The sequence below is a fragment of the Mercenaria mercenaria genome, chromosome 16 (assembly GCF_021730395.1).
Source record: "Mercenaria mercenaria strain notata chromosome 16, MADL_Memer_1, whole genome shotgun sequence".
NCBI lineage: Eukaryota > Metazoa > Mollusca > Bivalvia > Venerida > Veneridae > Mercenaria > Mercenaria mercenaria.
The window spans coordinates 32,774,311-32,798,160 of record NC_069376.1 but is presented as its reverse complement, the minus strand read 5'-3'; the positions used below and the strand labels follow the sequence as shown (position 1 = coordinate 32,798,160).

Below are 23,850 nucleotides of genomic sequence, written 5' to 3'. Positions count from 1 at the left end.
TGTGTTCTCCATTTCCTGTTTCGGTATTATCTACACGTTTAGAAAGCTTTATGCCCTTGTACAAACTTTTTTGAGCATCAAAGAATGATGAAATAGTACTGGAACCCCCATCTTATAAGCGATCCGCCTTATATGCGAGTATATACGGTATATATCACTAACTGCATGAAAACTTACAACTGTCGTAATTGGATAACTATATACCTTAAGCCATAAAATCTAAATGCTAATGTTAGTATCAAAAATGAGGGCCATTTCATGGCTTTAAGAGATATATTATGACTAAGATTTGATACAATATGACTAAAAATTATTCATCAGTTTATCACATGAATAAAACAATTATCATGAAATTTTAAAAAATGGTGTCTCTATCAACATGCGATAAAAATGCTACGAGTGGAATGAAGGAACTACTTAATACTACAAGAAACAAAAAAAAAACTTCTCTTTGTATAATTTACGAACAAAAACTTAATCTTATATGGTTAAATAGAAACTGCACCATACTGCAGTAAAGTTATTTTTACTCTGAAATGGTACAAAAACAGTATGAAACATATGTAACTATTATGCAAGAATAAGGTTTTCAAACATGCATAAAAACTGTCTTGCATCCATACACAAAATTTTTAATTTTTCTAGTTGCCATGGAAACATGATATGTTGATTAAATCAGCAGTTTTTTCTCCTTCTAAGAACTAACAAAGTTTCAGAGCAGCAAAAAATTGAACTCAGGTCGTGATGAAAAATGTCCTTTTGCTAAAATGGTGAAGATTTCTATTATGTGTATACATTGTTATGTAGAAAATCCCCTCTAACTTGTAACTAAATGCATTTTAAATGATACTGAACAGTCTTGCAAAATAAGGTTTAAAATGGAGTATCTTCTCCATTTTCAACATAAAATAAAAACTAAACATAATTTCACTTGTGTGGTCTTGTACCAAGTATAAAAACAAAATATAAACGAAATCTACTAGAAACGAAAAGAAAATAGACGAGATATTTGAAAATAATTCCAGTATGAACAATAATTTTGTTCTCATTTTATACACAGAAAAACAATACTCAACCATTAAAAAAAAACAGGAAAAAAGAATAAAAACGTGGTTTTTAAATCAGATCTTGTATACATGAACATAATTTAGTAACATTATGGAACTTTCTATCAAAATAAGTTTGTTAAACAGGTTACAAAACTGGAAAACCCATTTAAACATTTGGCCATAAATCAGTTTTTTTTAAGCTCATTTCATTTTAAAATTTCTTATATTTCATATCAATTTTCGCTGTGTGGTTAACATGAAGGTAGTTCTGCAAGTTTGGAACATTTATTTTGGTATACAATGTAGAATTTTATGAAACTGTTTCCCACTAAATACTCGAAATAAAACAGATTCCCAGCAAAATTTATGATACCCATATGATGGCTACCAGGCATTATTCTAGGTTTTCCTGATAAACTACATTAAGCTGTCACGTCCATTTAATCAAACATGTAGAACTACCTTATTTATTTTTAATTACTGAAACATTAAGAATTGCTCATGTTTTAAAAAAATGTCATTCTAGGGGCATTCCCTTTAGTTTTATCTTAAACTAATGTGATCAAGACAGTGTTTACCCATTTATGGTAATAATTTGATTCCCAGGAGATATTCTGCAAGCATTTTAAATAAAATAAATGAATGCGAAAATTGCATAATTTTGTAAATGGCACAAAAGAAATAGTAAAGAATCTCTATTTGAAATTAAAAATTTTATATACGACTTAGGTCTGAGAATAGAACTGCTTTACCCAAAGTGAAATCAGCTAAACACATATTTTAATAATAAGGGCTTGGTTTGTCAGACTTTGAAATTTTGACATTTTTTTTTATATTTTAGTTATAAATATGATTTAAAACCTGTATAATATTAAAATATAACTTGAAACTAATTTCCTACAAAAGCTGATAAAAAAATTGACTTTCCAGACAAGCAAAAATAAACTAACATTGAAAATAGTACATCCTGGGTTCTGCAAAATCAACATCTATAAAGAAACAGTGGAAAAATAGTCTGTTGTTTAAAAGTAACCTATTACCTTATACTGTAATGCTCTCTATTGTTCAAAATAATAAGGATATTTTTGAAAAAATTAATTCTTAAATTCTGCTCTATTTATTGCTTTTCTTTTTTCATCAATTACAATACATAATATCTTCAAAAAAAATATCATAAAATTGTTTTTTAAAAGACCCTTTTCCTCTATTTTTTTAAAAAGCTTATCCTGCAAGAGAAGTCTTTAAAATATTTGGAATACTCATTTGAAAAAAAAAGCGTTTAGTACTGAAACTTGTTTCTTCTAGTTCTACCTGACAAAATATCACCCTTGGAGTTAACACAACAAAAATTTCAACCTTGGAGAAAATAACATTTGAACAGCATCTCAAATTAAACAGAGCATAGTCAAAAGTAGACAAAATGTAACCCTTCAAAAATACGGAAGGAAAAAAAATCTAACAATTAATCAATAATGGCCTAAGCAAGTAAAAAAAAAAAGAGAAAGCTAAATGTTATACTGCATCTAAATCCGGACAATCATCCCATGAATGGCTGACAGAGTGCTCGGCAAGTTCTGTTTCTGTTGTGTACAATTCTTCACAAATATTACACTTATACATTTCTGCTTTGTGTTTCTCGAAGTGTGTTTTCAAGCTGCTCTTGTAGCCGAATGTTTTGTTACACATGACACATTTGAAAGGTTTTTCTGCATTTGTGTGTGTCCTCATATGTTTTAACAGCAGAATTGGACGGGCGAATTCCTTATTGCATATTTCACAGACCTTTAAACCACGTTTTGTTATTTCCATAGCTGCTATTGCAGCTTCGTCTATTATCGGATATTTTGATTTTTTCACTTTTTTGTTCTCTTGTTTCACTTCAGTTATCATTTCACTCCTTTCACCTCTCACATTTTCAAACACTGCTTCTGGTTTAATGTCATTTTCACTTTCAACTTCAGTCAATTCTTGTTTCACTTCGTTCATTTTAACAAAGTCGTTTACCTTTTGATCACTCTCTACCATATAGCTTTCAGGGCAATTTTGAGGTTCAACTATATTCTCTGCCTTAAGCTCAGTGTACGAAGATCCAACACATGTTTCTGCCTTTACAGCGTCTTTTGTTTCATTTATAGCACTAATTTCACTGACGTTTTCTGCAAAACTGTCTGCCTTAAACTGTTTAGCATCATTTGATGCTGAATTTTCATTTAACTGATCATCTGTACTTAACTTCCGCTTTTCCACTTTCTTTCTTTCATGTCTATTTTCACCATGCTGAGTGTTTATATGCCGGTTTAAACTAAACTTCATAGAAAAAGGTCTACAACAGTAGTCACAAACAAAAGGCTTTTCTTTTGTATGGGTCCTCATATGATGCTTAAGGGAGCTTGGAGACCCTGTAATCTCAACTCCGCATTCACAGCATTTTCTTTTCTTATACCCACTTTCTACTCCCCTTATTTTGTCTTTATCAAGAAAATTTGGTGTTAACCTATCTCTTTCATCTATTTCACTATGCTCATTGTAAAAGTCATCATTTTCAGGAAAACCAGAGCGATAAGGTGACCGATTATCCAACCTATTTTCTTGAGGACTTAAAGTTTCATTCGATTTGACTTTGTCAATTATATCCATCAGTGCTTGTTTAACAAGTTCTGTGTTACTCTTACCATCTTCATGATTTCCTTTGCTTATAATATCAACTGTCGTACTACCTTCTCCCAATTCGTTCCCAAATCTAGAATTGCTATCTTCTTCCAGTTGATCCATGCCGAGTTCCGAATCACCACCATCTTCAAAACTTGTCCCTACTTTCATGTCTGGGTCACGTATAGTAAACAAAACACAAAGTTCTTGTTCACTTTTGTTTATGTGCTCATCAGGAAGATTTCCCTTTGTCATCTGTGTTTTGATGCAGGATTTAATGTGCGTGTGAGTGTTGCATTTTTGGGAGAATTTTTTATTGCATAAACCACATCTGAATGGTTTCTCCCCAGTGTGAATACGCATATGATGTCGTAATCCAGCCATGCATGATAAAACTTTTTTACACTCTTTGCATGTGCGAGCTGCTGTTTTTTCTTCTTCAGACATAGCCCTTGATGAACTCCTTCTTTTACCCTCTACTTTGATTTGCTTTTGTTTTGAATCAGACATCCATTGTTCTTGTTTTAAATGGATGCCCCAATCCGGTAGAGGTGCTACAGGTTTTGTTTCCTTACTTGGTGAAGGGGTCAGATCTTGATGGAGTGACATATTGACCGGTTTTTCCGTCAGATCTGTAGGAAAGTCTTGTGACAGAGGTAGAGCATCGCCTTTGTATGAAGATTTGAATGAATCAAAGCCAGGCAACTGTTGCTGATGCTGCGGATACTGGAAACTCTGATGGCTGCTGGTTTCGTTCAGGTTTGAAAACACACTGGAAAAATTCGGTAACATGTTTCCAGAGCTGCTGGACGGTTGAGTCAGGCCGGAACTAGACACTGAAGGTAACGAAGAGTTTGCACCGAACTGGTTCTGCTCCATTTGTCCTGGATAACTATGCTGGGAATGAAGCATACCTTGCTGATGAGCATACATTTCATTCGAGTATTGACCGTACCCCATATTCAACCCAGCCTGTTGACTTTCGTAATTCATGTGAGCATTATATTCTCTGAGAGCTTGCATAGATTGAGGGGGCGGTGGGACATGGTAATGTTGAGTGCTATGATGCTGAGACAAATCCACTGCCATGTCATAATTGGTTGAACTGACATCACTACTGGTGCTTAGCTTTCTAGACATCGGTGCTGATAAACTCTCACTTCCTGACGTATCAGGTACGTCTCCTATATTTCCTGACATGGATGACTGTCCTTCAGGCCCCATTAATTCCGGTGTGCCTTCCTTGCTCTCGTTTTTCTTCCTGCATGACTTCAGGTGCGTGTTTAAATTACTTCTCTGAGCGAACGTTTTATTGCAGAGTAGACAAGAGAACGGCTTTTCTCCAGTGTGAACTCGCATATGTGTAGACAGACTGCTGGAATATGCTAACTCCTTGTTACACACGGGACATATGATGCTTTTTGGTTTAGGGGAGGAAAGTGGATTTCCTGGTGCGTTTGACTTTGGTGAAATCAAGTTGTTTCCGAATGGATTATTCTGCGGCGAGATAATAGGAGTACCTGGTGTACTCGGATGTGGTGACTGTAATGGGGTACCTGTTGAACTTGGAGATTGCATAACGGGCGACTCCATTGGTACACCTGGTTGAAAGCTGTGAGACATAGAATCTGACTGGTTACCTAAATGCATTATGGGATTTGATTGGCTCATTCCAGTTTCAGAACCTTTTTGATGTATGCTTGTCTCCGACTGGCTATACAGCTGATCATGTTCTAAAGAAGTTGGTAGGGAAATTGCCACCTCATTTGCAGCAGCCTGTGTATTTCCTGGCCCCTCTTCTTGACGTACTGTTCTTGTCTGATTTTCTTGATGCGAGTCATCTGCAACCAAAGGCATTACCGTTTTTTCAAGGTCCCCTATAGATGGTGCAATATCCGCATTATCAGATTCTTCAGTCTTAATAGCAGGTACAGCTGGGAAGTTATGGTCTGGCCAACTCTTCAGATCTGAATGAGCTACTGCAGAATATTCCGGAGGGTTGAGCCCTGCACCTCCTAAACCTTCCTGTTGCATACCTAGTACAGCATTAGCAATCTGCACTGGTAACCCATCTGGTTCTGGTTGCGAACCTGAACTTGCCGGAACTTCTGGCTTTATTTCATTTGCCTGCCCTGGGATTAGGTTAGGACCAAGGCCATGTGGATACCCTTGTTGCTTATCTCCGTAATTTGGATACATCCCTGCTTGACTAGGATGGAAACTGTTGAAGTTTTGTATAGATGGTAGTGATTTCACCGGACTTCCACTGTATGTTTGTGGAGGCGGAGTTGGATACAGCTGGGGCGGGGTTTTGGTTCCCAAATTATTCATTGGTGACCGGCTCTGGTAATTGTACATGGCTGGTTGCATACTTGCATAAGCTTCTGGCTCTACTTTTACCTGGTGTTTATACAAGGGCGAGTTACTGTAACCCTTGTATTCTTGAGAAGGAATATCAAACTGTGGAGCTGCATCCGAAATACGAAAACCATATCCAGGACTGGCTGTCATGGGAGCTGGAGACTTTCTGGACTTTTTTGTTGGTGTTTTTATACCAATCAAATTATTCTCAACAGAGGGAGAATCAAGCTGACCCTCAGATCTTGGAACTCCTGGCAAGGCTGGTATGGCATCTTTATGATGTTTCTGCATATGTTGTTTCATATTGCCTTTAAATGTGAACGACTTATCACAGAAATCACAGGTATATGGTTTCTCGCCCGTATGAATACGATGATGAGCTTTCAAGGTCGCTGAGGATGAGTACGTCTTGTTACAAACCGTACAAACATGTGAGCCTTTCACCTTTTCTCCAGACTGCTGTTTATTGTTTATTTCATCTATTTCGCCTTCATCCACAGATGACTGGGTTGATATAGAAACTGGTGTTGAGACTGGAAGAGACATAGATTGCTGCTGCTGCTGCTGCAATTGCTGATGCTGGTTTACAGGTGGAAGTAAATGTTGACCATGACCTGGTTGCTGAAGATGGTGTATGGATGGTAAAGGTGAAGGCCACTGATGTGGCTCTGCCTGAGAAGATTGCGGTATCTGGTTCGGGTATTGCGGGGGCCCATGCTGATACGGAGATTCAGCAAATCCCTCTCTGTTGGCAGCACCATTATGAGGAAACTGTGACATTGTAAGCTGATTCATTTCAGGATGTCTTGCTTCTGGAGGATTCTGCAGACCTGGTGCGGACAAGTTATACTGCCCTTGTTGCGAGAGGTTGCTATCAGCCTGCCGAGAGTTCGCGCTGTGACCTGGTACTTGACTCGATGATAATTCAATTGATGGTACATTCTCTTTGCCTAAATTACCAGCACTATCCTCTGTATTTTCTGGCGTAGAAGTTTCTGGCTGATGCATATACATCTGCCTGTCTCCACTTGTATTTTTTTCTGGGTTTGGATCCACTCTGAGCTCAGAACTTCCAGACTGATTGAAATATGTCATATCCGTCTGCTGGTTAACTTCCGTCCCTGATGTCGCTTTTGATGGAACAACATCTTGTTTGGTTTTGTGATGGATATTTTCTATGTGTCTTGTCAGACTGAACTTTTGCGAGAAAACTTGATTACATAAAGTGCAGATGTGTGGACTTGTTCCAGAGTGCATTTTCATATGATTTGTGTAGTAACTTGCTGAGAATGATTTCTTGCATATGTCGCAATATTTAGAAGGATGTTTCCGCTCGCCTTGGTACTCCTTTGACCTATTTTTTTGTTTTAATGGAGTATCCGAAGTCACTTCCATTGTAGGCATTTTTGGGGCTTGGAGTACCTGCTGCGGACTGGTCTCAGTAGATCCAGTGTCTGGATGCATCGAAGGCTGATGCTCAGGCCTATAGCCTGGGTGTGCACTCATATGCTGAGGATACTCACTTCCGTACTGTGACTGTTGCATAGGACTCATTGGAGGTGGGTAGGCTCCAGGCGGATAGGGATTCATACCATGTCCATACTGATCATAGAAGCCAGGGTGGTTCTGATAAAATGGGTGCTGACGATGCTGCGTGTATTCCCCACTCGGAATTCCATAACCCTTTAATGACAGATCTTCGGGTTGTGATGTCATCTCACTTGGTCTCTCATGAGCAGAGTCTGGTGTGGAGGTATGACTGTAGTTTGGAAGTGGGCTAGCCTGCATACCTGGAAAGTGCGATGCTTGGTTTGATACCAATGTCTGCATAGATGGTAGCACAGCTTGTGACTGAGACATAGCACTTGTCTGATTATCAGGCTCTGGATATTCCTCCACTGTGTTTCTAATCTCTCCAAAACCCGGCAGTGCTACCATTGGTTCATTTTCATTAGGTTGACCTTCTGTGAGTTTGGTGCCATTTTTTGGTGGGCTTTTCTTTTGTCTCCCTTGAGAATGGGTCAACATATGCCTTGTGCAGTTACTTTTGAACGAGAAAGCCCGATTACAGATTTCACACCGGTAAGGCTTCTCTCCAGTATGAACACGCATATGAGTCTGTAATGCACCAGTAGAAGTTAACTTCTTCCCACAAGTTTGACATTCAAACATCTGTTTGTCCTTGGCAGGCTCTTGACCACTCTCTGCAGTTTGCAGATACTGGCCTTCCATCTCTTCCCTAGTCCTATTCTGATAGTGGGCTAAATTTGCTAAATGCGCACTGTACATAGTTGGATCAAACGGAACACCTGGCTGCCCTGGGTAGTGAGATGGAGCGTAATGTTCAAGCTGTCCTGGATACTGCGGATTAACTGGAAGACTGTAAGGATCTCCAGGAGGCTGTACTGCAGGGTGAACTTGTTCCGAATATGGAGGAGGAAGACTTTTGTTTAAAGGAACAGTTCCATTATTCTGTTCCCCATGCTCTACCTGACTGGAATTAGAAGAGTTGAGATCAGAGTTTCTTTCTGTGGAAGACAAAGGCCCTGTATTTAATGAAGCAGAATCAGTGTAAGTGTCCATTTTTACCAAAACTTCTCTATTGTCTTGTCTCTCTTCCAGAGATACATTTGTTGTTTCAGTTTCTGCACACTTATTTGGCAAAACACTAGTTGTACATTCATTATTCTCTTTCTGAGAGATCACACTACTTTCATTTGTTCCTTCAACACCTGCATTTGATAATACAGATCTAGGTAAATTTGTGTTTTCATTCGTATTTTCATTTGTCCCTGAATTCAACTCCATACTTTCAGCAGGTTTATTTATATTCAGGTCTGTTTTCAGATCTTGTTCCATTCCCTGACTAGTTCTTTCACTTATGTCACCAAAACCCTGTTCAGGTTTCTTCCCACTTTCAAGTGTCATATTAGAGACATTACCTAGCTCTGTACCCTGATTAGCTCCTAATTCACCATTCTCACATTTTGAATCCAAGTTTTTTACTTTGGACTCCTCTAATGCCCCATTAGGAACATTTTCTCTCTTGAGATCACTTTTTTCCATTGTTATCACATTTTCGTTTGCCATGTTTTTTTCAATGCCAATTAAATTATCATTAACATTTTCACAAGTGTCATTAGGTCCTATCACGGTTTCTTTATTTACCATAGTCTCTAAATCTACATCTGTTTCTAATTGTTTGATTTCTAAGAAATCTGCTTCATCCAAGTCAAATATGTTTCCCTCAGACCCTTCAAAGGAACTATTTTCAATGTCATTCACATTCAAATATTCATCAATTAAGTCAGCATTATCAAATGTACTTATACTCTCTGTTTCCTCTCTGTCATTCTTTTCAAATTCCTTTACATTTCTAGGTAAATTTTCTTCACTAAAATCAGATTTCACTGAAGTCTTTGAACCACCAAAATCACTTTCACTACTTTCAACTTTTAAATCAATTGATGTCTTATAAGCCTTTGCAGTGTTTTTATCACCAATTTCACTTTTTGAACTGACAGAAATATCTTCTCTGCAAACACGTCTTATACCAGCACCTTTTGTTGACAAGTTAACTGGACCCTTAGGCTCTAGATCCTTTTTTGTAGGATCGATTTTATGCCTATTTTGTAAATGAGTTTTTAAATTCCACTGTTTTGTAAATGCGTGATTACAAACTTTACATACAAAAGGCTTTTGCCCCTCATGTACCATCAAATGGTTCTGTAATCCATATGGAGTTGTTAGTAACTTTCCGCATACTTTACACTCAAATCCTGAATTAGTATATGATTTCTGAACAATTTTTCTCTGCCTATAGACTGCAGTTTTTTCTTTATCTGGCCTTCTTCTTTTATGATATTCAGAAACTTGGGAATCACAACTTTCTATTTTTTTCCCTTCTTTTTTCCTTCTCCTTTCTTCAACTAGCTCCTTTATATGAATCACATCCTTGTTTTCTGATTTACGAAGTTTACAAACTGGTTCTGGGTCAACTATTTCTTCAGCATCATAAACATCCTTTACATATGCACCATTTAAAATCTCCTTTCTCAGTTCATGCAATCTTTTGAATGATTTATTCTCTCGGTTCCTTAATGTCATACATGACTGTGTACCAACAGTCTGATATGCTACACCATCAACACTATTTTTTGCTCCTCTGTCACTTTCAAAGTCATCAGCAGTATTATATCCAAATAAACCAGTGTCATCAGATTCAACTTTGCAATCTGCTTCTATTTTGTCTCTTCCAATTAAGAAATGACTGCTATAAATCTGAGGATTTAAACTGGAAACATTTCTGTTAAAGTCAGTTTTGAAGTTGAAAAAATCTTGAGCTACCTCTTTTGCACTTCTTGCAACACTTGTTTCGGATTTATCGGTTCCAAACCCTAATTGAAAAGCAGTATCTTTTTCTTTAACAATCTGCCTTCTTTTCTCATTAACTAATACATTTTCTATTTTAACAACATTGGAATCACTAGAATCACTGATATGGTCATTTGGGTTGTCATCTGGTTCAGCTTTAACAGTTGGAATATCACCATCTATTTCATCATAACTGCCACTATCTACTACTGGTGTAAGGCAAGGAGTTGTTTCGTCAACTATCTTATCTTTATTTATTGTGTCACTAACGGTGTCACCTTGTACAGTCACTGTGGCTTCCTGCTTCACCTGCAGCTGATATGAATACAATGTCTTTCCACCATTAACAACTATAATATGTGAAATTGGACCAGGAATTGCTGATTTTGTTGTTGTTGTTGTTGTTGTTGTAACTTTCCTGTTTGGCAAGCCAGGATATGGTGGTGGATCTTTATTGAATATTTTTAAATGTTTTGCAAAATCTAGGACATTTCCTGCACTGTTTGGAATTAACTGAGACAAAGCGCAAACCTTGGAATTGGGAAAATGTTTGTAAGTTTGATTTAATTGAGCACTGGATGTGATGCAATTTCTTGAAATCGGCGTTCTGTTTAAAGCCTCACTGAGAATAGATGAATGTTTAACAGTGTTCTCGTGCAATGGTTCTTTAATGCGAGGTATAGCATTTGTTCCCTGTGCAAGTAAACTATGTACATCCAAACTCTGAGATGCAGTGAATGATAATCCCTGAGATTCACTAGTCAGAGCTGTAGACGTTTTGACAACAGGAGACGAAATTTCAGAACTATCCGTACTAACTGTTTTTTGTTCACAAGTGGACCATTCAAAGTCACTGGTCACTGGTGTCTCAGTTTGTGTCACATTGTTCACTGGGCATTCAGTCTTTTCTTCAAGTAAATTGACAGAATCTTTCTGCACTAAATGTTTTCTGCCATAGGTTTCTGCAGTGTTTCTGTTACAAAACTCAATAGCAGGTTCAACCTGGTTCTTTAAAGTATCAATATTGTCACTGTCCCCTTGTCCAAACACACTGCCCAAATCAATATCTTCCAAATCTTCAGTCTCCCCTTCTTTAGGCTTACTGAATCGTGCTTTTATTGCTTGATTTTTGAGCTCTGGAAAGTTAGCATTTGGTGAGAGGTGTCTCTTCTGGCAGCCTTTCAAATGGCATGTATAGTTCCACTTCCTGCTGAATGCGTGCTTACAGATCTCACAAACATATGGCTTCTCACCTGAAGCAGACATCATATTTAGAATGAACAGAAACTTAAATGTAAAATTTCTTCATTATAGTGAGCCCTAAGATACTTTTTGTAAGGTAAAATTTCAGAAACAGCTAGGAAATTTGATCTTCATTTTTAAACATGCAACCTGAAAAGCCAAAGCATAAATATGCGTAAAAAAAAATCTTCGATCTTTTTAATAGAAATGACAGTGTTAAAACTACACTTTCATTTATTATGGCATCTTTACTGCAAAAAAGCTGATATAGAAATCTTTTATATTTATATTTGGGTTTTACAGCGAACCAACACAGTATAGGTTATATGGCGCAAAACAGGACTACAAATTTTGGTTTCACAACTCATTTACATCGAAAGATATATATAGAAATCTGTGCATCTTCAGCCTCAAGCTAGGGGTCTAAATCTTGCACATGGCATTTTTTCTTGTTATGTAAAAAGCCGAGTTATCTGAACATCCATTCCTGCAGAAGACCGGGCTAGGGGTATGATGTGAAACCAAGAGACAATAAACTAGAATGTTGCAGCCCAAAGGGCAACAATGTCGAGCCCATTATTTGTTAATACACAGCCTGAATGACTCAAACATTTCAGCCACTTAAAACAAGTTTCATTTCAATATCTAAACCCAAACTAAAAAGTTATTTAACAGAAACTATCATCCACACACACACACACACACACACAAATAATTCTAAGTCCACAAAAAAGGTCTTTACCAGGTGCAGATATGTCAAAATACAACTAAAATTTGAGGTACCATCCATGGTGTACCACAGAAAAGTGGTCTCAGTTTTTCCCTACTGCCAATAATAAAACAGTTACACAAGAAACGCGGCAATGCCACGAAACCAGGTTTTCAACACTTTTCATAAGAATAAAAAAGTATACTGAATCACAGTGCACCACTTTGAAGCACAACCCTAACCCTAACCCCTAACCCTAACTTTAGTAACAATGACCTTGACCTTGATCCCAGAAACCCCAAAATCAATCCCAAGCTACAACTTTATATAAGTTTTCTATACACCAAGTTTCATCATGATAGCTCATTCCTAAGTTAAGTTATTGACCGGAAACCCTTTTTCTATTTTAAGTAACAGTGACCTTGACCTTGACCCCAGAAACCCCAAAATCAATCCTAGCCTTTGTCTTGATATAAGCTACATACATACCAAGTTTTATTCAAATATCTTTACCGAAACAAAAGTTATTGACCGGAAACACCAGTTTGACGCCACCCGCCCGACCAACGACATACCCCAATCTAATAACTCAGGTTTTCAACGAAAATAAAAATGAGCTATTTATAGTAACAACAAAGGGAAGTAATTCAATATAAAAATTGTTGTATGTCCACAAAAACAGGATCTGCCAAATGAAAAAAAATTGATTAATGCATGTTAAAGTTATGGCCTCAGACCTTGTATGACATTTGACCCCTAAGTGTGACCTTGACCTTTAAGGCAGGCGCCTGGGGTTTACGTATGACACTTCATCTCACTGAGGCAAACATGCCAATTAAAATAAGATTGTTCAATGCATATCAAAGTTATGGCACAGCCAAGCTCTAAAATGACCTTTGACCCTACCTTTGAGATAGAGACCTTGATTTGCACATGACAGTCTCATGGAGGTGAAAAATTATGCCAAATATATACAAGATTGCTCCATACATGTCAAAGTTATGGTACGGACAAACAAATCAGAATGGATGCATGCACTATCACACATACACCAAACAGCCATTTGGACGACTATGTCTTTGCATCTGCAAGTGGGCTTGACAAAAACTAACAGTAAAACAAGAATATTTTTTTGATGTTCCCACTTTATACATATCGGTACATGTATTAGGGAAAGTGACCATGCCCTCTACAGTTTTTTTGTTACAGTTTTCAAGGTTCAGGCCCCTGTGACCTTAACCTTTGATTTACTGACCCCATAAACAATAGGGATTGTCTTCATTAAGCCAATCATGCTATCAAGTTTGAAGGAACAGGGTCAAGTGATTCTCAAGAAACCATGCAGAAATAGTTTCCGATGTTCAGGGCCCTGTGATTCTCAAGAAACCATCAATGTTCAGGTCCCTGTGATTCTCAAGAAACCATCAATATTCAGGTCCCTGTGATTCTCAAGAAACCATCAATGTTCAGGTCCCTGTGATTCTCAAGAAACCATCAATATTCAGGTCCCTGTAACCTTCTTCGAAGACCATAATAACTGCTGCCTTTATTTATTTTTTTTTGGTATTTTTGTACATTGTAAACGTTTTCCTCCTTTATGAAAATTCATTTATTATCAGTGTACTTTATCATATAACATAAATCATCAGCAAGAAATCCATGCTTTGAAATATATAAGCTGAGAAATGATTTAATTGAATAGGCATAAAATTTTGTGGTTTGGACCCAGTACTGTAAAATCATTTAATTTCGTGGGCGTGAAATTTCGTGGTTTTGGTCAAGACGGCAATTTCGTGGGGATATGAATTTGTGGATGTCAACTTTTGAACACAGAATGAATGGGAATTTTACTTGTTCTTTGGGATTAAATTTTGTGGATTGACTCAACCACGAAAAGAAGTCCCCCACGAATATTACTGATTTCACAGTACATGAATACAACTTTGAGGATGTAAGATAAAATGATCTGCCATTTTACTAATTTGCTATTTGTAAGGGGTTTAATTTCATAGATCAATGCACGCACAAAATAAACTAAAACTAGTCCCTCCTGAAAATTTGTGACTTCACAGTATTATCAAAGTAGATTGATTTTATCTGCAATAATAACTGCTGTGAAATTCAAAATGTGTTTCAGTTCAAAAGTAATATAGCTTCATAAAAAGATAGAAAGTAAGCCTTTTTTAGTAAGATATTTATCCAAACTGAAAATGAAAACTGATTTAATCAAAATTTTAAAAGTAAAATATTAATTTGCAAGTTAAATTGAATAACATGAAGTAAACAGCTACAGCAAAAATAACAACAAATGCTTATAAAACTCTTGGAATTATAAAGCGAAACATAACGAAAAACCATGAAAACGTAAAAGACCCACCATACAAAGCCTTGGTTCTGCCCCAACTGGAAAACAACTAAGATACCTTTATCTTGGCAATTACTCAAAATCTAAGGGGAATAATTCAGATTTAAAGTTCCTAGAACAAGAGCTGTCCGTAAGAATGCCAAGCTCGACTATTCGAAATATTGTCCCAGAGGCAGGAAAATATTACCCAAAATGTATTAAATATCAAAAGAGTTTTAAGTTCAAAAGGGGACATAATCTGACCAAAATACATATCAGAATTATGGGACTTGATGCTATCAACTAGTTTTATAATCCTGAAGGCACATGTGAAGTTTCAATTCAATATCTGCATTAGCTTTGGAGATAGTAACTTGCATGTAAAACTTTAATTTGCCCAAAATACATGTCAGAGTTATGGGACTTGACCCAGTGAGGTTGGTTATTGACCTAGAAAAAGAAAAAATAAGTTTCAAATGTATATGCCTTACAGTAAAAGCTGTATGTTCTTGCATGCAAAACTTTAACCAGGATTTTCTATGTCCAAAGGGGGCATAATTTGGCTACAATGAAGGTCAGAGTTATGGGACTTGATGCTATCAACTAGGTTTATAATCCCGAAGACACGTATTAAGTTTCAATTTAATATCTGCATTAGTTTTGGAGATAGTAACTTGCATGTAAAACTTTAACCAGGATTTTCTAAGTCCAAAAGGGGGCATAATTTGCCCAAAATACATGTCAGAGTTATGGGACTTGACATAGTGAGGTTGGTCATTGATCTAGAAAAAGAAAAAGTAAGTTTCAAATCTATATGCCTTTTAGTAATAGCTGTATGTACTTGCACGCAAAACTTTAACCAGAATTTTCTAAGTCCAAAGGGGGGCATAATTTGCTCAAAATACATGTCAGAGTTATGGAACTTGACCCAGTGAGGTTGGTAATTGACCTAGAAAAAGAAAAAATAAGTTTCAAAGCTATATGCCTTTCTATGATAGCTGTATGCACTTGCATGCAAAAACTTAACCAAGGTGTGACGCCGACGCCAGGTTGAGTTGAATAGTCGAGCTAATAAAATTGGTGACTATGATAAAAACATTTTTGTAAGGTTAGAGACATAGGCTTTCAGATAGCTAAAATTTTTTTAGATTGATTATTCACTAAGCACACCGTGACCAACCTACGACTACAGTCAAGGATTTTGAGAAATTGTTTTTTTTATATATTTTGTATGTTTAATTTAGTTTATTCTAAACTACTTTAGCCTGAATGTGATGAAAGCTTTAAAACTTATTTGAGCTACTCAGTAACTCTCCCGTCTGCTTCCTGGAAAACTCAATACTGGTGTCATATGGTGTCAATTTTTGTTTAATGATGCTATGGCTTGTAAAAGGCTATACAGTATATTTACCTGTATGCAGTCTCCTGTGTATGTTTAAACCTTCAGACGTAGTCAAGATTTTATCACAGTCGGGGCATTGGTATTCGCGCTTTTTGCGTGGCCTCTGTTCCATCTGTGGATCGGAGGGCATGAGGGTGAAATCGACTCGACCATGGCACAATGATGGTGACAACAGTTCTATACGGGGACAAATGAAGCATCGGGATCGCACACACTAAACACTATAAAGGAATCTGAAGAAAAAAAGTAAACAGTATTAATGAACACAATTTAGGAAATGCACTGTTAAGATAAATAAAGATTTAGATACATATTTTTCCTTTTAAAATATAAAACTACATGTATTTACACTGGGAATTCTTCTGTTAATTAATGAAACATGAGAATATCATATAAGTAATGTCTATCAATTTTTATAAACTTGCTAATTCCTTTTACATCTTACATAATGATATATATGGAAACATTGAATTATGCCTATTTCTCATCCATATGGACCCTCTCAATGTTTTCTGACAGAACAAAATGTAGCAAATTTCTGCTCATCCCTTGTGAGTCCAGCACTGGTTAACACATCTCGTATATTATGTATAAATTATACATGTGCTTTTTTGCATATAAATAGTCTTTACAATAAGGCGTAAAAAAAAATTGTTTGTTTCCGGTATCCCGACCTACCCTAATTTTTGGCCTGACACTAAATGTTTTAATGGCCATGGAGAATATTTTTTTTTCAACTTTTTACTAAAAATAATATACAAGAATTTGATTTAAAAGCAGAACGGAAACTCTTACACTCAAATCTGTACATCTCATGCTAGTCTATGGTAGACTGCAGACCATTCATGAACCTTAGCAATTCAAGTTACATGTATCATTTATCATTATTATCATATACCCAATTTAATACAAGTATAAAACTAGAAGATGCTTTTGTAGAAAAGCGCATGTCTCCCCCAATGCATAGTCGTATAGGCAAACAATGGAGACAGAAGCGAAAGTCAAAAGAGACACTGATGGTTGGCTGCAACAGGGCTCATCTACTTGGCATGTCCAATCATCCTACTAAGTTTCAACATTCTGGGCCTAGTGGTTCTCAAGTTATTGACCAGAACGAGTTTTCTATGTGATGGAGTGACCCCAAAATCAATAGGAGTCATCTACTCTTTTAATAAGTCTATCACCCTAAGAAGTTTGAAGGTTGTAGGTCAAATGGTTCTCAAGTTATTGACCAGAAATGGATTTCCATTTTCTGTCTGCTGTGACCTTGACCTTTAACAGAGTGACCCCACAAAATCAATAGGGGTCATCTACTCTGCATGTCCCATCATCCTATGAAGTTCCAACATTCTGGGTCAAGCGGTTCTCAAGTAACTGACTGGAAATGGTCTTCCATGTTCAGGCCCCTGTGACCCTGACCTTTAACAGTGACTCCAAAATCAATAGGGGTCATCTATTCTGCATATACAATCATCCTATGAAGTTTCAACATTCTAGGTCAAGTGGTTCTCAAGCTATTGATCGGAAATGGTTATCCATGTTCAGGCCCCTGTGACCTTGACATTTAACAGAGTGAAGTGACCCTAAAATTGACCAATCATCCTATGAGGTTATGAAGTTTGAAAATTCTGGGTTAAGTGGTTCTCAAGATATTTATCAGAAATGGTTTTCCATGTTCAGGCCCATGTGACTCTGACCTTTAACAGAGTGACCCCAAAATCAACAGGCGTCATCTATTCTGCTAACCAATCATTCTATGAAGTTTCAACATTCTGGGTCAAGTGGTTCTCAAGCTATTGATCGGAAATGGTTTTCCATTTTCGGGTCCCTGTGACGACCTTTGATGGATAGACCCAAAAACAATAGGGGTCGCTACTCCATAAGCCCTGCCACCCAATGAGGTTTCAAGGCTCTAGGTCGATTGGTTCTTCGGTTATTGATCAGAAAGGAAGTGTGATGGACGTATGGACGGACAGGGCACAAGGTGGGGGGCACAAGTTAGTAAATATTATTACCAATTTGAACATAATACTACGCAACAAGTTCAGACAGAGGCATATGTAAGTATGTCTATATTATCACACACTATTCACCGAAGTTTAGTTAGACATGCAAGTTAGTTAATAAGTTAGTATAAAATATTATCATCCTTTTAAAGTTAAAACATAACACTATTCACCAAAATTCAGAAGGGGCGTAAGTTAGTATAAAATATTATCACCCTTTTCAATATAACACTTCACCAAAGTTCGGACAGGGGCATAAGTTAGCAAATTTTATCACCCCCATTTTAAACATAGCACTATTCACCAGAGTTCAGACAGCGGCATAAGTTAGTGAATATTATCACCCTTTTAAACATAGCACTATTCACTAGAGTTCAGACAGGGGCATAAGTTAGTAAATATTATCATCATTTTAAACTTAACACTATTCACCAAAGTTTAGCCACGTCTGAGGGGCTAAGTTTAATAGTAAATATTATCACCCCTTTTAACAAAACACCGAAGTTCAGACAGGGGCATATTAAAGTAAGTAAATATTATCACCCCTTTAAACAAAACACTATTCACCAAAGTTTAGACTGGGACATAAGTGAGTATCTGGCTTAGAACATATATCCCACAAACGATGCTGCAGACATGCATAGAGTTAAAAAGCATTCTGTGCAGCAGATTCTGGGAAGCCTGCTCACATGCAGAATTTTCAAATAAACAAGAGCTGTCAGAGGACAGCAACGCTCAACTATTCAACAGCCTTGTCGATTGAATGAATACGAAAGTCGAAAAAGGGGCATAATTTAGTAAAATAGCAAAATAGGGTTATGGAACCTGCATAGTGCTTATCAGCTCATGACAGTGGACAAGTGTGTGAAGTTTCAATCCATTCCCATTAGTTGGTACTGAGACACCAGCTTACATACAAGAATTTAACCAAAAACTCCTAAGCCGAAAAAGGGGCATAATTTTGTAAAATGCAAACTTGAGTTATTGACCCTTTGCACTGCATGTCATATCATGACAGTGAACACGTGTGTGAAGTTTCAATCCTTTCCCATTAGTGGATACTGAGATACCAGCTTACATACAAAAACTTAACCAAAACTTTCTATATTGAAAAAGGGGCATAATTTTGTGAAAAAGCAAAATAGAGTTATGGGACCTGCTTTGTGCATGTCAGATCATGACAGTGAACAAGTGTGTGAAGTTTCAATCCATTCCCATTAGTGAGTACTGAGATACCAGCTTACATACAAAACCTTAACCAAAAATATATAAGTCGAGAAAGGGGCATAATTTTGTAAAAAAGCAAAATAGAGTTATGGGACCTGCTTTGTGCATGTCAGATCATGACAGTGAACAAGTGTGTGAAGTTTCAATCCATTCCCATTAGTGAGTACTGAGATACCAGCTTACATACAAAACCTTAACCAAAAATTTATAAGTCGAGAAAGGGGCATAATTTTGTAAAAAAGCAAAATAGAGTTATGGAACCTGTGCAATGTAAGTCAGTTTATCACAGTAAATAAGTGTGTGAAGTTTCAATCCATTCCCAAAAGTGGTTACTGAGATACCAGCTTACATACAAAACCTCAACCAAAAATTTTTAAGTCAAAAAAGGGGCATAATACTGTAAAAAAGCAAAATAGAGTTATGGAACCTGTGCAATGTAAGTCATTTTATCACAGTGAATAAGTGTGAAGTTTCAATCCATTCCCACAAGTGGTTACTGAGATACCAGCTTACATACAAAAACTTAACCAAATCGGGACGCGGACGCCAATGCGTCCACATGGGCGAGTCCAATAGCTCTACTATTCTATGAATAGTCGAGCTAAAAAGGAGCAAACATTTTACAAAATGTTAGCCAGTCATACTGAAACTGCTTTGTCCTGTCATCTCACCATGCTGTTTAAAGACCTGTGTAGAGCTAAAAAGCATCTGGTCGAGCAGTTTCTGACAAACAGTCTTGCATGCAAAACTTTCATAAACAAAAAAACTTGACAAGGCATTATTTTGACAAAATGTAACCAGCAGAACTTCAACATGCTCCTACTTACCTTCTCAAGACACAAAAGACTGTGTAGCGATAAAAAGCATCTAGCCCTGTAGATCTTGAGATACATGCTTATATACAAAACTTTTCACCAAATTTTTTAAGTTGAAAAGTGACCTAGTCTCGACAAAATTTCTGCCACGCTAAAAATCATGTAGATAATCATTACCTCAAAAAACAAAACAGGAATCAAAACAAACAAAGCATACATCTACTTCTATATCAGCCATTCTCCTGAAAATATACAAAGGACATGCATTATTAATTTGAATTAGTAACTGAAAACCTTGTGCTTTATTTATATGTTCCCACTTGGCACTCTGACTCCATGTTAGGCACTTCTAATTCAAGGCTTTTCCGAAACTCTATACTGCGGAAGAAGGTATACCTGTAATCCCTGTGCTGTACATTCTTATTAGGGAACAATCGGTTGTGTACAGAAAATGACGGGAAAATATGGAAACTGCAGTCTATTTTTAGATATGTTTTTATTCTTTGGTGAGAAAATATGTTTATGTGTATGCCCTAAACATTTCCCCATGGAACCTAAATTCTTCATGCAATATATAACACCTCTTGTCTTGTACAGTCAAGGAGGTACCTTAATAGTACAAGAACTACCTCCATTGTTCTATACAGTAAGTACTGAGATTTGTCAGCCGTAAAATGATTTCGCAACATATTTTTTGTAGTGTGTGTCTGTCAGTCAATGGACAAGCTACACTAGCATGCTTTGAACAAAGAGATCATACCAGGTGCTGAATATATCATACATGTATTAAAATGGATCTTTCTTGTTAGCCGACGTATTATGGGCAAGAAACATTTTATAGAAATTTGTGACACCTCCAGACCTATAATGCAATTCATTACTATTTCTCTAAAAGTGTATGGTCGATCACTTATTTATTTATCTGTTTATTTGTGTATTTATCATCCGTAGACTTTATTTAATCTACTTTCATTAGCACAGCAGAAATATGTTTGACAAATAAGAAACATACATATACAAAGATCTACATGAAAATCACGAAAGTATATCTCATCTGAATTACTCAAATATAAACTTTCACAACACTTTCAAGAGCTGAATGTTACGAATCAGAACAGAATTTTTCATGGCATCCCTTTTGTTAAATCCCATCTTTCTCCTTACCAAGATTCTTGGCCCATGTCGTACATGAACATGGATGAAAACAGAACTATTAACTTCTATTAACCAAGGATTCAAATTACTTTTAATAAATTGCATAAGAAAATATTCATATTATACACTACAATAATAAGGAAATCAAAAGGCCGATCAATCTCATCATAGAAAGAAAATGTATATATAAAATTGTGACCTTCATACTTCTCTACCACTCTCTCCATGAGAACCAATAGTTCCTGAATGTGAATGTACAGTACTGGTTGGGAACAGGACCAGTTTCCGGACACATATAATAACCGCTTTATTTGGGCATTATTCACGCAACTGTTTCATTTGGATGTTTGTTCTTCATGTCTACAACAATCCACCGCTTGGACTTTCAAAGTCTGTATAATGTTAGGTTTTATGATGATACCTCACCTGTGTTTACAAAACAACTTCTGGTCTTAACGGGGCATGAAGATAGTACTGCGCATGCACAGTAATTTTTAACATGACAAGGTATCAAGTGGGGAAGAAATAATTAAACTGCATATTGATTTTATGCTGATATTACATGTGTAACTTTTAATTTCTCGGAAATAGTTATATAAAATGCAGGGCTGTCGATTTTTGCACTAATTTTATTATATATATAATATATGTATTTGAATTGACAAAATTTGAGTCTCTGAGAGTTAGCCTCTCTCGCTTACGCAGCTGCTATTGAAAGTCATGTTATCTTTCATGTGCACTTTTGGAGAGATTAATGATGAGGAAACATGTAAAAATTGTTTAGTTACTTATTTCAATATAAAAATAACAGCAAAGCATTGTGGAAATATTTGTCCAACCACTGGTTATCACACAGGAAAAATAACTTCTTTTTGTGACCCTATCCGAGGCCTAATGAAACCCATAATTTACATCACAACCTGATGCTGATTACAGTATCGGATGCAGGAGCTGAAGTTTGTGCAGTGTGGGCTTCAATAATTCATGTCAACTAATTTTTTTTACAAAATAATCGAGCTGAAATACGAAAATCTGTCTGGCTACTGGTTCCCAGCCTGTACGGGTATCAGGAATAATCAATTCAACAGGTAGAGATACAAAACTTGACAATTCTATGGGCTAACATCTCTGAATTTTAACTTTAATATAGTACCTTTCTAAGAGAAACGCACTTTAACCACACAAGTATTAGTAAAAAGTACATGCTTGTGATACAATGGCCGATACAATAATAAACAGAATTATCTTTTTTTCATTATTTTTTTGAAAATTATATGACCCAAAATGGTGCAGCCACTGCAGAGAGGAATTATGCCCAAATATGCAACAAGCCTAAACATGACAAAGACCCAATCAAATCACTTGGCTCTTTCTGTACATCTGAAAACAAGTAAGCATTTCAACACTTCGTGAGAACGTTAAACCATTAATGAGCCACCCTTAAATAGCCCGACAGAGTCGGGATTTCCCTATTTGTTGGTATGGTAGCGTCTCCCAGGAATTTTGGCAAAAACGCAAAAGTAGGTCAAGATGAAAGCCTGAAATTCTGCAAAATTCTTTCAATTTCCACAAATATTTTATTAAATACGGAAGGTCTAGATACCATTTAACAAACTTACCATGGTAATTACTTGCTAAGGACTGTATAATGTACTGATTTTTATGTAAATAAAATGTTTGTTACGATTTTGTTGTGCGATAACCTCCGCTATGCAAATGGCGAAGAGTATTCAGCAGCGACGATTAGAACCCAAAGTGCATATTTTCTCCAACAAGTTAAAAAATGAACACAAAGGAGAATCACTTTTTTTTTTTAACAAAATGTATCAGAATAGTACAATACAAAATTACATATGCAATTTTAAACAACAAATTTATCAGATTAGGTATGGACACTCAGTTTATTCCTTTTTCAATCGTTTGCTCTAGAAGAAAAAAAATAGTGCTGAATTTACTGTAGGCCTGCTTTTTCACCAATTCATAAAAATCTTACACGAATGAGAAGTCAGCTGCTTCAGACTGGATGTAATATTGCTCTTCTTTGCAAAATGTATGTTTATTTCCACTTTTGACTTACGAACTATCGTAAATCATTATGAATTAATGGGGGTCTTACTAGCAACTGTTGGATATAAATGCAATTTAAGGAAGTTTGAGAGGCAAATTCAGATAAAAGGGATACAGGTGCGATACCCTTACTGGCTCTTTGCAATGAGACCTGTTGGTTCTTCAGTGAGCTCAATGCCATGCTTAAAGCACTGAAACACGAGAAGCTACTTATTTCCGATTCCTGACTGGAATCTGAACCCCGGATTTCTCTAAGTACAGGCGTTGAAAACGCAACACTTTTGTAACTTTTTTTACCAGGAAAGCAAACACATTACTTGTATTGTCAGAAAACGTTTTATAGGTTAACTCAATGCCGTAATGTTCGTACAAAAATATTTTATATCGGATAATTACTGAATAATACGAAAGGCACAACTTATTGAACGCGTTGTTGTATATCCAACTATT

At 36.5% G+C, this 23,850-nt stretch overlaps 1 protein-coding gene across 2 annotated transcripts; it reads right to left on the bottom strand.

The window, feature by feature from the left end:
- Positions 1-1,275: 1,275 nt before the first annotated feature.
- Positions 1,276-23,074, bottom strand: LOC123541564 (uncharacterized). 2 transcript variants are annotated; one of them, XM_045327124.2, is made up of 4 exons: positions 22,953-23,074; positions 20,356-20,420; positions 16,140-16,363; positions 1,276-11,686 (listed from the first exon to the last, which is right to left on the bottom strand). In XM_045327124.2, the coding sequence occupies exons 3-4, from the start codon at positions 16,258-16,260 to the stop codon at positions 2,562-2,564; spliced, it is 9,246 nt and encodes a 3,081-aa protein (XP_045183059.2). In that variant the 5' UTR covers positions 16,261-16,363; positions 20,356-20,420; positions 22,953-23,074; the 3' UTR covers positions 1,276-2,561. The 2 variants fall into 2 exon arrangements, with proteins under 2 accessions (XP_045183059.2, XP_045183061.2); XM_045327126.2 differs by lacking the exon at positions 20,356-20,420 and having other exon boundaries at positions 22,953-23,054.
- Positions 23,075-23,850: the final 776 nt, after the last annotated feature.

What these genes read in the sequence shown, in the direction of transcription:
- LOC123541564 (XM_045327124.2), bottom strand. Translation starts at nt 16,260, where the DNA reads ATGCCCTCCGATCCACAGATGGAACAGAGGCCACGCAAAAAGCGCGAA. An exon ending in ACACAGGAGACTGCATACAG is followed by an intron (nt 11,687 to 16,139) that starts GTAAATATACTG and finishes TGTCTGCTTCAG; the next exon opens with GTGAGAAGCCATATGTTTGT.